The sequence below is a fragment of the Haematobia irritans genome, chromosome 2, assembly GCF_050003625.1.
Source record: "Haematobia irritans isolate KBUSLIRL chromosome 2, ASM5000362v1, whole genome shotgun sequence".
NCBI lineage: Eukaryota > Metazoa > Arthropoda > Insecta > Diptera > Muscidae > Haematobia > Haematobia irritans.
Genome location: NC_134398.1, coordinates 190,200,795 through 190,217,361, shown reverse-complemented (window position 1 = coordinate 190,217,361; position 16,567 = coordinate 190,200,795). Strand labels below are relative to the sequence as shown.

General features: G+C 27.3%; 1 protein-coding gene across 2 annotated transcripts in view; it reads right to left on the bottom strand.

The window, feature by feature from the left end:
• Trim9 (E3 ubiquitin-protein ligase Trim9) overlaps window positions 1-16,567 on the bottom strand; it is a 751,598-nt gene that overhangs the window by 12,264 nt on the left and 722,767 nt on the right. For both annotated transcript variants that reach the window (XM_075297069.1, XM_075297070.1), the window contains one exon: window positions 12,949-13,182. In XM_075297069.1, the coding sequence (XP_075153184.1) occupies window positions 12,949-13,182 (234 nt within the window). The remainder of the gene's footprint in view (window positions 1-12,948; window positions 13,183-16,567) is intronic.

Sequence of the window (16,567 nt, the reverse complement as noted above, 5' to 3'; positions counted from 1 at the left end):
GCATACCTCACACACACACAGACACTATGAAAATTGGCAAACAGGAAACGGAAATTTACGAAATACTACTTTAGTGTTGATACTCAAGCAATACACAAGGACAATACACTCATCAGAGCCAGAGCAATGACAGTATCTGGGGGTAAACCATACTAGAACATAATAAAAAGTTGATTAAACCTTAAAGTGTTGATTTGAAGACAATTCACTGTGACAGACTTCCAGCCCAAACAATAAAACAAGCAGAGAAATGAAATGAAAATACGAAAAGTAGGCGAAACGAAAATAAAATCAAATACTTAAGGTTTCAAAATGATATGAATGGAATGGAAGGATATAATAGTAAAATGGGAAAAAAAGAAAAACGCTTTCAAAACAATTTCAATTAGCGTCAATCTCATTTACCATATACCAAAGATATGTTAAGAAAAGAAAATTAATGAAAAAGCGAAATAAATTAAATTAATTTGAAGCACAATGTACCAAATTTCACCTGACTCGGATGAAATTTGCTCCTCCAAGAGGTTCCATAACTAAATCTCGGGATCGGTTTATATGGAGGCTATATATTATTATGGACTGATATGGACCACGTACCAAATTCAACCAGATCGGATGAATTTTGCTTCTCCAAAAGGCACCGGAGGTCAAATTTGGGGATCGGTTTATATGGGGGCTATATATAATTATGGACTGATATGAACCAATTCCTGCATGGTTGTTGGATACCATATACTAACATCACGTACCAAATTTCAACTGACTCAGATGAAATCTGCTCCTCCAAGTGGCTCCAAAACCAAATCTCGGGATCGGTTTATATGGGGGCTATATATGATTATGGACTGATATGGACCACTTTTGGCATGGTTGTTAAATATCATGTACTAACATCACGTACCAAATTTCAACCGAATCGGGTGAATTTTGCTCTTCCAAGGGGCTCCGGAGGTCAAATCTGTTGGTCGGTTTATATGGGGGCTATATATAATTATGGACCGATTTCGACCAATGTTTGCATGGGTGTTTGAGGCCACATATTAATACCAAGTACCAAATTTCAACTGAATCAGATGAATTTTGGTCTTCCAAGAGGCTCAGGAGGTCAAATCTGGTGATCGGTTTATATGGGGGCTATATATAATTATGGACCGATGTGGAGCAATTTTTGCATGGTTGTTAGAGACCATATACTAACACCATGTACCAAATTTCAGCCGGATCGGATGAAATTTGCTTCTCTTAGAGGCCTCGCAAGCCAAATCGGGGGATCGGTTTATATGGGAGCTATATATAATTATGGACCGATGTGGACCAATTTTTGCATGGTTGCTAAATATCATGTACTAACATCACGTACCAAATTTCAACTGAATCAGATGAATTTTGGTCTTCCAAGAGGCTCAGGAGGTCAAATCTGGTGATCGGTTTATATGGGGGCTATATATAATTATGGACCGATGTGGACCAATTTTTGCATGGTTGTTAGAGATCATATACTAACACCATGTACCAAATTTCAGCCGGATCGGATGAAATTTGCTTCTCTTAGAGGCCTCGCAAGCCAAATCGGGGGATCGGTTTATATGGGGGCTATATATAGTTATGGACCGGTGTGGACCAATTTTTGCATGGTTGTTAGAGACTAAATACTAACACCATGTACCAAATTTCAGCCGGATCGGATGAAATTTGCTTCTCTTAGAGGCCTCGCAAGCCAAATTTGGGGGTCCGTTTATATGGGGGCTATACGTAAAAGTGGACCGATATGGCCCATTTGCAATACCATCCGACCTACATCAATAACAACTACTTGTGCCAAGTTTGAAGTCGATAGCTTGTTTCGTTCGGAAGTTAGCGTGATTTCAACAGACGGACGGACGGACATGCTCAGATCGACTCAGAATTTCACCACGACCCAGAATATATATACTTTATGGGGTCTTAGAGCAATATTTCGATGTGTTACAAACGGAATGACAAAGTTAATATACCCCCCCATCCTATGGTGGAGGGTATAATAAAATAAGAATTTCATTTAAATTTCATAAATTATAATTATAAATTAAAATTAAGGTAAAACTAAAGTTTAAATTAAAATAATATTAAAATTATACTTCACCTTAAAATTATAATTAGTACCAAAATTAAAATTAACATTAAATATGAAATTCAAATCAAATGAGAGCCACAAATAAAATAAAACTAAAGCCCAGATAAAATAAAAATGTTCATTAACACTCAAATTTAAAATTAGTTTTGAAAATAAACAAAATATAATTAAAAAAAATTAAATTAAAAGTAAAGTATAAAATAATAATATTTAAAATAATACTACAATTATAGTAAACCTTCATATTAAAATTAATACCAAAATTACTAAAAACTAAAAAAATTAGTATCAAAATTAAAATTAACATTAAAACTAAAAGTAAAATTTTAAAAATTTCAAAAACTTTAAATTAATTATAATTAAAAAATGAAAAGGAAGATTTAAAATAATTTTTCAAATAATACTATAACTATACTAAACCTTCATATTAAAATTAATACCAAAATTAAAATTAACAGGTCAAAAACCTATGTTGTTAGCACCTATATTTCCTGTTTATTTTCATAATTTATTATCATTGTAAACATATAAATAAATAAATACAATAAAATTAATGTTAAAATTGTGCTTAACTTTAGAATCATAATTAGTACTAAAATTAAATTAAAAAAAATTAAACTTAAAATTAAAATTAAAAAAAATAATAATGTTAAAATTAATATTAATATTAAAATAAAATCTAATAAATCTAATGGCTGCATGTTAATGCAATTTTTTTAACAAATTAAAGGGACCTATTAAGCCAGCTCTCTCCTTCCAATCTATGGTGGTATAACCCAAATGTAACTTGTAGCAGCTCGTATCACCAGCTCGTTACATGCTAACATAGCAATGACGGAGCATATAAATACCCCTAATATTCAAAAGTCTGTGACCGTGCATAATTAATCTAAAACAGAATGTGATAAACGTAATAAAAGGAAAACTTCTTGCGAAAAACGTCTTATATGTTGTTGATTTATGTTTCATCTAAGACAATTCCCTTAGAGGAAGTATGTGTTACACATGTCCTCAACCGTTTTGCCTCTTCATTTTTAGATTTAAAAGAGATTAACCATAAAAATGATTATGAGAAACATTTTCGGTTATTTCCCCAAGGACAAAACACCTGATGAAATTTTTAACTTAATATGTATTTTTGGCTGTTTTCGTTTCGTTTCATGACAAGGATGTCGCCTTTAACTTTTCATCCGGGGAAAGAACTCAAGTTGCCTGCAGATATTGTTACATTTTGTGCTGCTTTGGCAAAGTCTTGCCATTCTCTACTGGGGTTGTGGTTGTTATTTTCGTCGTCGTCGTCACTCTCATCGTCATCATGATTGTCGTCGTTGTTGTTATCCAATGCTCCATGGTACATCTGACACGTGTTAACGTTTGCCGCTCTCATCTCGCACAAGTTTTCAAATTAAAATTTCATAAGACACTGCAGTAGTAAAAACTCTAAACTTTGTTATTACTCTTCTTTCAGTTGTATCCTGTTTGGCGGTGGCGCCCCTTGTATTAGTGACACTGACCCCTCTATGTTTTTCGGGCGAAGAAAAACATAGAGGGGATCGAATATGAGTATGTCCAGGACAATGTGTAGAAAATTTATATTTAATTGAGGTAAATTAAATTGAATTAAAAATATAGAAATTTTCAAATCAAATGAAACCTTTTTCCAAATCACGTGAAACCTTGTTCACTTTAAAAGGAAACTTTACGTCAGTATCGATGATGAATCGACAGAAACACCGGGTTAAGAGTCCCCAAATAACACAGCGAAAAGTGAACCCATCATGAAAGAAAATGTAGGTTTACATTAGAAAATATTAACTAAAATATTTTAGTATGCTACAAATAAGTTAATAATTATTGTCAAATTGAAGAAAATTTATTAAAATTAATATTTTTCTATTTTGTTTAAAAAAAATTATATTTTGGAAGAAAAAATTGGAATTAAAAATTGTTAATGTGTCTTAAGCACTATATGGTGTTCTAGACAGACACAATTTTAGTAAAATTTACTCATATGAGAAACTTATGAACTCTCTTTCAGCAAGAACACAATTTCTATAGAAAATTTTGTCAACAGTTTAATTCTATAGAAAATTTTGTCAAAATTTTATTTCTATAGAAAATTTTGTCAACAGTTTAATTCTATAGAAAATTTTGTCAAAATTTTATTTCTATAGAAAATTTTGTAAACAGTTTAATTCTATAGAAAATGTATACATTTTATTTCTATAGAAAATTTTGTCAAATTTTTTTTTCTATAGAAAATTTTGTCAAAAGTTTATTTCTATAGGAAAATTTGTCAAAATTTTATTTCTATAGAGAATTTTGCCAAAGTTTTATTGCTGTAGAAAATTTTGTCAAAATTTTATTTTTATAGAACTTTTTATCAACAATTTATTTCAATAAAAAATTTTGTCAAAATGTTATTTCAATAGATTTTTTTTTCAAAATTTCATATCTATAGAAAATTTTATTTTTATAGAAAATTTTGTAAAAAGTTTACTTCTATAGATAATTTTGACAATATTTAAAATTTTGTCACAATTTTTTTTCTATAGAAAATTTTGTCTACATTTTATTTGTATAGAAAATTTTGTCAAAATTTTATTTCTATGGCAGATTTTGTCAAAATTTTATTTCTATAGAAAATTTTGTCAAAAGTTTATTTCTATAGGAAAATATGTCAAAATTTTATTTCTATAGAAAATTTTGTCAAAATTTTATTGTTATAGAACATTTTATCAACAATTTTTTTCAATCAAAATTTTGTCAAAAATTTATTTCAATAGATTTTTTTTCAAAATTTCATATCTATAGAACATTTTATTTCTATAGAAAATTTTGTCAAAATTTTATTTCTATAGAAAATTTTGTAAAAAGTTTATTTCTATAGAAAATTTTGACAATATTTAATTTCTATAGAAAATTTTGTCACAATTTTATTTCTATAGAAAATTTTGTCAAAATTTTCTTTCTATAGAAAATTTTGTCAAAATTTTATTTTTATAGAAAATTTTGTCAAAATTTTGTTTCTATAGAAAATTTTATCAAAAATTTATTTTTATAGAAAATTTTATCAATAATTTATTTCTATAAAAATTTTTGTCTAAATTTTTGTCAAAATTGTATTTCTATAGATTTTTTTTTTCAAAATTTCATATCTATAGATAATTTTATTTCTATAGAAAATTTTGTAAAAAGTTTATTTCTATAGAAAATTTTGACAAAATTTTATTTCTATAGAAAATTTTGTTAAAATTTATTTCTATAGAAAATTTTGTCAAAATTTTATTTTTATAGAAAATTTTGTCACTATTTTATTTCTATAGAAAATTTTGTCAAAATTTTATTTCTATAGAAAATTTTGTCAAAATTTTATTTCTATACAAAATTTTGTCAAAATTTTATTTCTATACAAAATTTTGTCAAAATTTTATTTCTATAGAAAATTTTGTCAAAATTTTATTTCTATAGAAAATTTTGTCAATTTTTTTTCTATTCTATAAAAAAATTTGTAAAATATTTTTACGAAATATACGTTGCATTTTCATATGTGTTAAGATAATAATAATTTTTGTTTTGTAAATATAACGAAATTGCAGGGAACATTGTTTAGGAATGTATGGGGAAAGTAGGCATCTTTTTTAGTCCTTGTAGGGGAAACCGAGAATTTTCCCTGGCAACTCTGATTCCAATAGGACTCAGGCACCGATCACATTCATACTTTTAAACGGATCCGGGTAAAACATGGCAATAAGATCGCATACAAATTTAAAAGGTATGACATTTAGTGGCACATCAAAAAATTAATATAGAAATTATAGAAATTAATATTTAATTTTTAAGAAAATTTTGTCAAAATGTTATTTCTATAGAAAATTTTATCAAAATTTTATTTCTATAGAAAACTTTGTAAAAAGTTTATATCTATAGAAAATTTTATCAAAATTTTATTTTTATAGAAAATTTTGTCAAAATTTTATTTCTATAGAAAATTTTGTCAAAATTTTATTTCTATAGAAAATTTTGTCAAAATTTTATTTCTATAGAAAATATTGTCAAAATTTTATTTCTATAGAAAATTTTGTCAAAATTTTATTTCTATAGAAAATTTTGTAAAAATTTTATTTCTATAAAAAATTTTGTCTACATTTTTGTCAAAATTTTATTTCTATAGATTTTTTTTTTTTTTCAAAATTTCATATCTATAGAAAATTTTATTTCTATAGAAAATTTTGTCAAAATTTTATTTCTATAGAAAACTTTGTAAAAAGTCTATATCTATAGAAAATGTTGCAAAAATTTTATTTCTATAGAAAATTTTGTCAAAATTGTATGTCTATAGAAAATTTTGTAAAAATTTTATTTCTATAGAAAATTTCGTCAAAATTTTACTTCTATAGAAAATTTTGTCAAAATTTAATTTCTATAGAAAATTTTGCCAAAATTGTATTTCTATAAAAAATTTGTCAAAATTTTATTTCTATCGAAAATTTTGTTTAAATTTTATTTCTATAGAAAATTTTGTCAAAATATTATTTTCATAGAAATTAATAGTCATCTTTTTAGGAAATTTTGTCAAAATTTTATTTGTAAAGAAAATTTTATTAACATTTTATTTTTATAGAAAAGTTTGTCAAAATTTTATTTCAATAGAAAATTTTGTCAAAATGTTATTCCTATAGAAAATTTTGTCACTATTTTATTTCTATAGAAAATTTTGTCAATTTTTTTTTCTATAGAACATTTTGTCAAAAAAAAATTTATAGAAAATTTTGTCAAAATTTTTTTTCTATAGAAAATTTTGTCAAATATTTTTTTCTATAAAAAATTTTGTCAAAATTTTATTTCTATAAAAAAATTTGTCAAAATATTTTTACGAAATATACTTTGCATTTTCATATGTGTTAAGATAATAATAATTTTTGTTTTGTAAATTTAACGAAATAGTAGGGAACATATTTTAGGAATGTATGGGGAAAGTAAGCATCTTTTTTTGTCCTTTTAGGGTAAACCGAAAAATTTCCCTGGCAACTCAGAGTGCAATAGAACTCAGGTACCGATCACATTAGTAGTTTTAAACGGATCCGGGCAAAAGATGGCAATAAGATGACATAAAAATTTAAAAGGTATGACATTTAGTGGCACATCAAAAAAAGTGAAGTGGCACAAAAGTGAAAACGCTTAATAAAAGTGGGAAATGTGCAATTAAATTGACGGGAACAGTGTCGCATACACTTTTTAGAACATAGAACATTATAGATAAAATATATTCAATGAAGTTAAAATTTTAATTTTAATTAAAATTTAAATTAAACAAAATTATCCTCGGTTTTCCAATCTTCTTTTCCATGGCACCAACATTTATTTTCAAAAAAAATTAGAAATCTCTCACTCCTTACCGCTCCATATAAATTTAGCACAATTTTGTTTAACAAGACATTGTAAACGTGATGATTTTTGGTTGGTAGAAACTTCATCTGGATGGAGTGTAATTCAGCTAGGACCTTATCTAAAAATTGCAATGCGTTGCGTGAACACAACTAAGGTGTCATAGTACGTGTTACGCGAAATTGCCACTCTCACGTATCCTATCCAGCAAATAATTCGCTCCCCCCACATACCACCATTCCATACCCCGTCACCACTAGCATTCTGATACATTGAGTTGAAAAGTTCTGCATTTACTTTTGCCTTACTGGGGAGGGGGAGGATGTATCCATCAAAAACAAACTCGACAACAGGATAGGATTGTTGCTCCTTTCTTGGCATTGTTATTTACCCAAGCGTGTATACTCTGAGAGCCTTAACTTCCGCAGAAAGTAAAGAGTGAATATGTCTTGTAGCAGATTTGTTAGCTGCTGGAATTTCATCCTTTTTCGGTTCGCATGAATAGAATATCGCAAAGGCATTGGTGAATGGGTAACAAAAACTTTCTTGACTGATAGTCTTATGCGTTATCATCATCGCTCACAACGAAGAGTTGGAGTAGGAAAATTTTTGCAACTTGAAATATAAACTTAATGATACTTTTTCTCTTTAGTTATTTATAGTTGTATAGTTGGTGTTGTTGTTGGTGTTGTAAACAGCTTTGTATGTCATATTTAACATTTCAGTTTTGTGAACAATTTTTGTTTTTTTTTTTTCATTGCGCACATAGTAAAGTTGGGAGCATGGTTGCCACATTTGGTCTAAAATTTTTACAAAATTTTCTAGCGAAATAAAATTTTGACAAAATTTTCTATAAAATTAAACTTTTGACAAGATTTTCTATAGAACTAAAATTTTGCAAAATTGACATTAGAAATTAAACAAAAATTTGTATAAAAAGTAAATTTTGACAAAATTTTCTATAGAAATAAAATTTTACAAAAATTTTCTATATAAATATACATTTTGTAACGAAATAAAATTTTGACAAAATTTTCTATAGAAATACAAACATTTTCTACAGAAATAAAATTTTGTAAAAATATTCTATAGAAATAAAATTTTGACAAAATATTCTATAGAAATTAAATTTTGACAAAAATTTCTTTAGAAATTAAATTTTGACAAAATTTTCTATTGAAATTAAATTGTCACAAAATTTTCAATAGACATAAAAATTTGACACAATTTTTTATAGAAATTCAATTGTGAAAAAAATTTTCCACAGAAATAACATTTTGATAAATTTTTCTTTAAAAATAAAATTGTGACAAAATTTCTATCAAAATTAAATTTGGACAAAATTTTCTATAGAAGTTAAATTTTGACAAAATTTTCTATAAAAATAAAATTTTGACAAAATTTTCTATTGAAATTAAATTGTGACAAAATTTTCTATAGAAATAAAAATTTGACACAATTTTTTATAGAAATTAAATTGTGAAAAAATTTTCCACAGAAATAACATTTTGATAAATTTTTCTATAAAAATAAAATTTTGACAAAATTTCTATCAAAATAAAATTTGGACAAAATTTTCTATAGAAGTTAAATTTTGACAAAATGTTCTATAAAAATAAAATTTTGACAAAATCTTCTATAGAAATAAAATTTTGCAAATATTTTCAATAGAAATAAAATTTTGTAAAAATATTCTATAGAAATAAAATTTTGACAAAATTTTCTATAGAAATAAAATTTTGACAAAATTTTCTGTAGAAATACAATTTTGACAAAATTGATATAGAAATTAAATTTTGACAAAATTGATATAGAAACTAAATTTTGACAAAAATTTGTATAGAAAGTAAATTTTGACAAAATTTTCTATAAAAATACAATTTCGACAAAATCTTCTATAGAAATAAAATTTTGCAAACATTTTCTATAGAAATAAAATTTTGTAAAACTATTCTATATAAATAAAATTTTGACAAAATTTCTTTAGAAATTAAATTTTGGCAAAAATTTCTTTGGAAATTAAATTTTGACAAAATTTTCTATAGAAATAAAATTTTGACAAAATTTTGTATAGAAATTAAATTTTGACAAAAATATGTATAGAAAGTAAATTTTGACAAAATTTTCTATAGAAATAAAGTTTTACAAAAATTTTCTATATATACATTTTCTAAGGAAATAAAATTTTGACAATATTTTCTAAAAAATAAAATTTTGACAAAATTTTCTATAGAAATACAATTTTGTAAACATTTTTATAGAAATAAAATTTTTTTAAAAATATTCTATAGAAATAAAATTTAGACAAAATTTTCTATAGAAATAAAATTTTGACAAAATTTTTTATCGAAAAAAAAAATTGTGCAAAATAAGAATTTTTGTTTTGTTTAGATTTTTTTTTTTTTGGCTCGAGTGGCAACCATGGGAGTTGTTATGTTGTAAAATGGATTAAAAGTTGTCGGAATGAGAGCATATTTCACATTGTTACTTGATTTTAGAATTTTCAAAGAAATTTAAGAAGGGTATTTTGCTGATACTGCAACTTTTGTTTATATAATGAGAAGAAGTTTGACACAGAGAGAGAGAGAGATCAACTTACAAAATTGTGCCAATTTTAATGCGAACGTTTCTATTTTTAGTCATAAGGCCAAATATCAATGAACTCTAGAACTGTTATGTTTTCCACTGCATGAGGTGGGAATGAGGATGGGGGAAATTTACACAGAAACATTAATACGAGTAATAATTTTTCTTAGGAAGAAATTCTAAGATAATGTCCACCTAACCGCTCGCACTAAGCCTTCAACCAATTTTCTTTTTTAGCGAAAGTTCTATTAAAATAAAATTTGGACAAAAGTTGCTATAGATATAAAATGTTGACAAAATTGTCTATAGAAATAAAATATTGACAAAATTTTTTATAGAAATAAAATATTGACAAAATTTTTTATAGAAATAAAACTTTGACAAAATTTTCTATAGAAATAAACTTTGGGCAAACTTTTCCATTGAACTAAATTTTTTAAAAAATTTTTTATGGAAATAAAATTTGACAAAATTTTCTATAGAAATAAAATTTAGCGACAATTTTCTATAGAAACAAAATTTTGCAAAAATTTTCTATGGAAATAAAACCTTACAAAAATTTTCTATAAAAATAAAATTTTGCAAAAATGTTCTAACGAAACAAAATTTTGCAAAAATTTTCTAAAGAAATACAATTTTGCAAACATTTAAAAAAAAAATAAAATTTTGACAAAATTTTTATAGAAATAAAATTTTGCAAAAATTTTCTATAGAAATAACATTTTGCAAAAATTTTCTGTGGAAAAAACATTTTGTAAAGATTTTCTATAGAAATAGAATTTTTCAAAAAATTTTTAGAAATAAAAAAATTGATAAAATTTTGTGTAGAAATAAAATTTTACAAAAATTTTCTATAGAAATATAATTTTGCAAAAATTTCCTAAAGAAACAAAATTTTGCAAACGTTTTTCTAAAAAAAATAAAATTTTGACAAAATTTTTATCGAAATAAAATTTTGCAAAAATTTTCTATAGAAATAAAATTTTGCAAACATTTTCTGTAGAAAGAAAATTTTTTAATGATTTTCTATAGAAATAGAATTTTGCAAAAATTTTCTATAGAAATAGAATTTTGCAAAAATTTTTTTTAGAAATAAAATTTTGCAAAAATTGTCTATAGAAATAGAATTTTGCAAAAATTTTTTTTAGAAATAAAATTTTGCAAAAATTGTCAATAGAAATAAAATTTTGCAAAAAATTTCTTTCGAAATAAAATTTTGCAAAAATTTCATAAAGAAACAAAATTTTGCAAACGTTTTTCTAAAAAAATGAAATTTTGACAAAATTTTTATCGAAATAAAATTTTGCAAAAATTTTCTGTAGAAAGAAAATTTTGTAAAAATTTTCTATAGAAAAAGAATTTTGCAAAAATTTTCTTTAGAAATAAAATTTTGCAAAAATTGTCTATAGAAATAAAATTTTCCCACTGTACATCATCTTTTCGACGATGAGCCCGTCGCAAAACTAGGAAAAACACGACTAATGTACGCGTTAGAATTGTTGTTGTATCCTGGAAATCAGTTTCTGAAAGTTGTCACATGTTGTTGTAGTTGACTGTAGAAACAATAAGCATTGTTCGACTGTTCGCCACTTAGGTGAATTCTAACAAATTAGCTTTCTAAAAATAAATTTCGTGTTGTTGCATTACTATGTAACAAAACGAAATAAAAATAAGATTAAGGGACTTGTAAGTTATATGAAAAGATGATGTACAGTGGGAGAAAAGATGACTCAATTTGTAAGAGGAAACTAAAGGCTGTGGAAAGATTCATTCGCCCGAATCGAAACATGTACAGTCCAGGCGTGTATAGATTTGTATCTGGCGTTTTCTTTTCAATGGCTCTATTAACCATGTTCCTTAATCTATATCTCTCCATAAAGCTCGAAAAATAATTGTATAATTAGAAATAAAATTTTGCAAAAATTTCCTAAAGAAACAAAATTTTGCAAACGTTTTTCTAAAAAAATAAAATTTTGACAAAATTTTTATTGAAATAAAATTTTGCAAAAATTTTCAATAGAAGTAAAATTTTCAAAAATTTTCTATAGAAATAAAATTTTGTAAAAATTTTTTATAAAAATAAAATTTTGCAAAAATGTTCTACAGGAAGAAAATTTTGCAAAAATGTTCTGTAGAAACAAAATTTTGTAAAGATTTGCTATAGAAATAGAATTTTGCAAAAAATTTTCTATAGAAATAAAATTTTGCAAAAATTTTCTATAGAAATAAAATTTTGCAAAAATTTTCTATAGAAATAAAATTTTTCAAAAATTTTCTTTAGAAATAAAATTTTGCAAAAATTTTCTATAGAAATAAAATTTTACAAAAATTTTCTGTAGAAATAAAATTTTGCAAAAATGTCCTACAGAAAGAAAATTTTGCAAAAATTTTCGTAAAAAGAAAATTTTGTAAAGATTTTTTATAGAAATAGAATTTTGCATAAATTTTTTTAGAAATAGAATTTTGCAAAAATTTTCTATAGAAATAAAATTTTGCAAAAATTTTCTATAGATATAAAATTTTGCACAAATTTTCTATAGAAATAAAATTTTGCACAAATTTCCAGTAGAAATAAAATTTTGCAAAAAGTTTCTATAGCAATAAAATTTTGGAAAAATTTTTTTGTAGAAATAAAATTTTGCAAACTCATTGTCACATAAACTCTTTTGAACACCGATAGCAAAACAATTTTATACAATAAAATACCAATAGCTTATATAGCATTTCCACCTCCTAGGAGAATACCATCAATAAGAATTTCAAACGTGGAAGTCATTTTTTTTTTTAACAATTCACATATTTGCGGTGGAGGTGGCAATGGTTCATTGTTATAGTTTTGTGGTTGTTCACCAAGTACTTACCCAACATTTTATTGCGATTAACATCAATGCGTGCCACACCAAAAGCTGGATCTGTATCTGCCGTATAATTGTCTATGGTAAATTCCCAATAGTGAATACCACGTGAGAAGCCCACCGAACCCAAGGCCACTCGATGTTCCCAACCTTCTACTGAAACGGTGGAATTGTTATTGCTAAAGATGAGACCAGAGCCAGGACCACCACTGAGTACGGGATCGAATGTGAACCAGGCAACTGAAAATAAGAAAATATAAAAAAAAATGAAATCAATATCAGATTATTGTAAAGCTATTGAAAAAATGAAAAACAATTCCAGGGATATTGGAAGTGGAAGCAAGAAAAAAAATACAACTGGCTATAAATTCAGGAGCCACAACAAGTCGCATCTAAACGATGTTGGAGCGGCCATACACACACACAGCTTTATACATTCACTCAATAAACAGGAAATTCAATTTGATTGCATTTCCTTGTTATAGTTTGCTATGTAGTATGTCTGTGTGTGTGGTACTAAGTGTTTGCGCGAGTGCATTTACTGGCTTTCCGTTTCCGCTTCGCTTGTCTTTCTTTCTTTCTTTGGTCTAGCCAATCTTTATGTTTGCACCCAAAAAATGCCAATGTTTCTCAGTTGGCCATGTAAAAAGTGTCAGGTTGTTGTATTTACACAACACTGCGTGTTAACCAAACCAAACCTAACGAAAAACTACAACTTTGTTGGGATGAAATACAAGGATTCTGGGATGTCGGGTCTTTGACAATATATTCAATGTTAAAGAGTTTTCTCGTAGCAACGTTTTCATGTTTTTGTTTTGCCAAAATGCATTTAAGCTATTGAGAATATAACTTTTTCAAATAAATTTTGTGATGTCGGCATGAATTTTCTTTAGAAATAAAATGTTGACAAAATTTTCTATAAAAATAAAATTTTGACAAAATTTGGATTCGGAAGTGATGCAAATAGGCGCAGACGCTGTGAATTTAAAATGGGTTTGTCACTGGACGGATCTCCACCAATTCAACAGCCGTTGCACTGTATTTCCATCACTTCTTAAGGTGTGATTCGAATTCAGTATTTTGGATGTGAATTTGAAAAAAAATATATATATGATATTTTGCCAAAGAAATATTTTTTTTTGTGATTTTTCGCTTAACCTCAAATATTTTCAAAAATTCTCAGTTTCTATAGAATGGATTTAGTATTTTTTTCGACAAAATTTGCATAATTCTTACTCTGTTTCTAACCTAGGTGAAACAAAAAAAGTTAAAATTACCCACTAAAGATATGAAATAAGCGAGTTATAAAAAATTGAATTAAAAGTACTTCATGTGGTGTAAAAATAAGGAACGCCTTTGGGGGGACATTGTTGGAAGTGTTTTAAAAGTTGTTTATTTGGAACTACTTCCAATTATTTTTTGCTGGGTTGTATTATGATTAACGTTACGTATAAGTGATATTAATTGAATTATCCACCCTTACGGATAAGTGACATTAATTGATCAGCCCTTAGAGCGTATGAGTTTTTCAAATTTAATATTACTGGGTGCAACAAAGTACAACTTTATATTTAATTATTATTATTATTTTTTTAATTTTGTTGCTCAAAGGAAAAAAGTCAGAAATGTCATCAAATGTTGATTTGTTCGAACAGTCCACATTTGATAAGAATTATGGCCTTTAAACGGCCGTCAAAGGCATCACACGATACACGAAAAAGGCTCCTCGGTATTTTGACATATTCTCGGCGAAGCGCCGTCCTAAGATATTTTGATATTTTTTTGTACCAGTATATTTCCTCACAAAAATCCCCAACACTTTTTTGACGAGTTAAAAAAAAAGTATATACGGCCGTAAGTTCGGCCAGGCCGAATCTTATGTACCCTCCACCATGGATTGCGTAGAAACTTCTACGAAAGACTGTCATCCAAAAATTTCAACTCACTCGGATTAAATTTGCTCCTCCAAGAGGCTCCAAAACCAAATCTCGGGATCGGTTTATATGGGGGCTATAAATGATTATGGACTGATATGGACCACTTTTGGCATGGTTGTTTAATATCATATACTACCACCACGTACCAAATTTCAACCAGATCGGATGAATTTTGCTTCTCCAAAAGGCACCGGAGGTCAAATCTGGCGATCGGTTTATATGTGAGCTATATATAATAATGGGCTGATAGGAACCAATTCCTGCATGGTTGTTGGATACCATAGACTAACATCACGTACCAAATTTCAACCGAATGGGAAGAATTTTGCTCTTCCAAGGTGCTCCGGAGGTCAAATCTGGGGATCGGTTTATATGGGGCCTATATATAATTATGAACCGATATCGACCAATTTTTGCATGAGTGTTTGAGGACATATATTAACATCACGTACCAAATTTCAACTGAATCAGATGAATTTTGGTCTTCCAAGAGGCTCCGGAGGTCAAATCTGGTGATCGGTTTATATGGGGGCTATATATAATTATGGACCGATATGGACCAATTTTTGCATGGTCATTAGAGACCATATACTAACATCATGTACCAAATTTCAGCCGGATCGGATGAAATTTGCTTCTCTTAGAGGCCTCGCAAGCCAAATTTGGGGGTCCGTTTATATGGGGGCTATACGTAAAAGTGGACCGATATGGCCCATTTTCAATACCATCCGACCTACATCAATAACAACTACTTGTGCCAAGTTTCAAATCGATAGCTTATTTCGTTCGGAAGTTAGCGTGATTTCAACAGACGGACGGACGGACATGCTCAGATCGACTCAGAATTTAACCACGATCCAGAATATATATATACTTTATGGGGTCTTAGATCAATATTTCGATGTGTTACAAACGGAATGACAAAGTTAATATACCGCCCCATCCTATGGTGGATGGTATAAAAACAAAGGAACATTAAAAGGCTCTGCTTTTCTATAGTCGTAATTTAAAAGATTAAAAAAAATGTCAAAACAGCATGCAAGCTGCAATAAGATCAAGATTTCGAACCACAACACCAAAGACCGGTGATCGTCTTCCCAATGCTGGAGATATGAAAATGGGAATTCGGGAACGAATGAAAATGTTCTATATATAAATAAAATTTTGACAAGGTTTTTTATATAAATACTAGCGTAACTAAAAGTAGTAAAAAAAAGCACATTAACATTTGCTAAAATATTGGAAAATGATGCACCCTCTACGTTGGCTGCCAATTTCTTGAAAATTTAAGTTCTTTACTAAAAAGAAGTCTGGCAGAAGCCTGTGCAAAAATCATAAAATTATGTACCGAGTTCCAGACAACCCTCTACTTTCAATTTTCAAAAAATCGGACAACAGGGAACCCTCTCCCCACCTTCGCACCACTCCGACCTGATATCGGACTATCACGTACCCTATATTAATTTAACAACTACACAATGGTCCCTATAAATTCTATCGACGTAAATCGACAAAGTTTATTTCAATTTTCCCCTTCCCCAACCAGATATCGAAAAATCATATACTAATTTAAAAATCATGTATAAATTTAATCACCTCCTCCCACGTTCCCTGTAAATTTCAAGTAGATCGGAGATTTTTAAATTTTGCTCTATTGTTTTAAAGGGACGTCACTTTCCCCGATACAA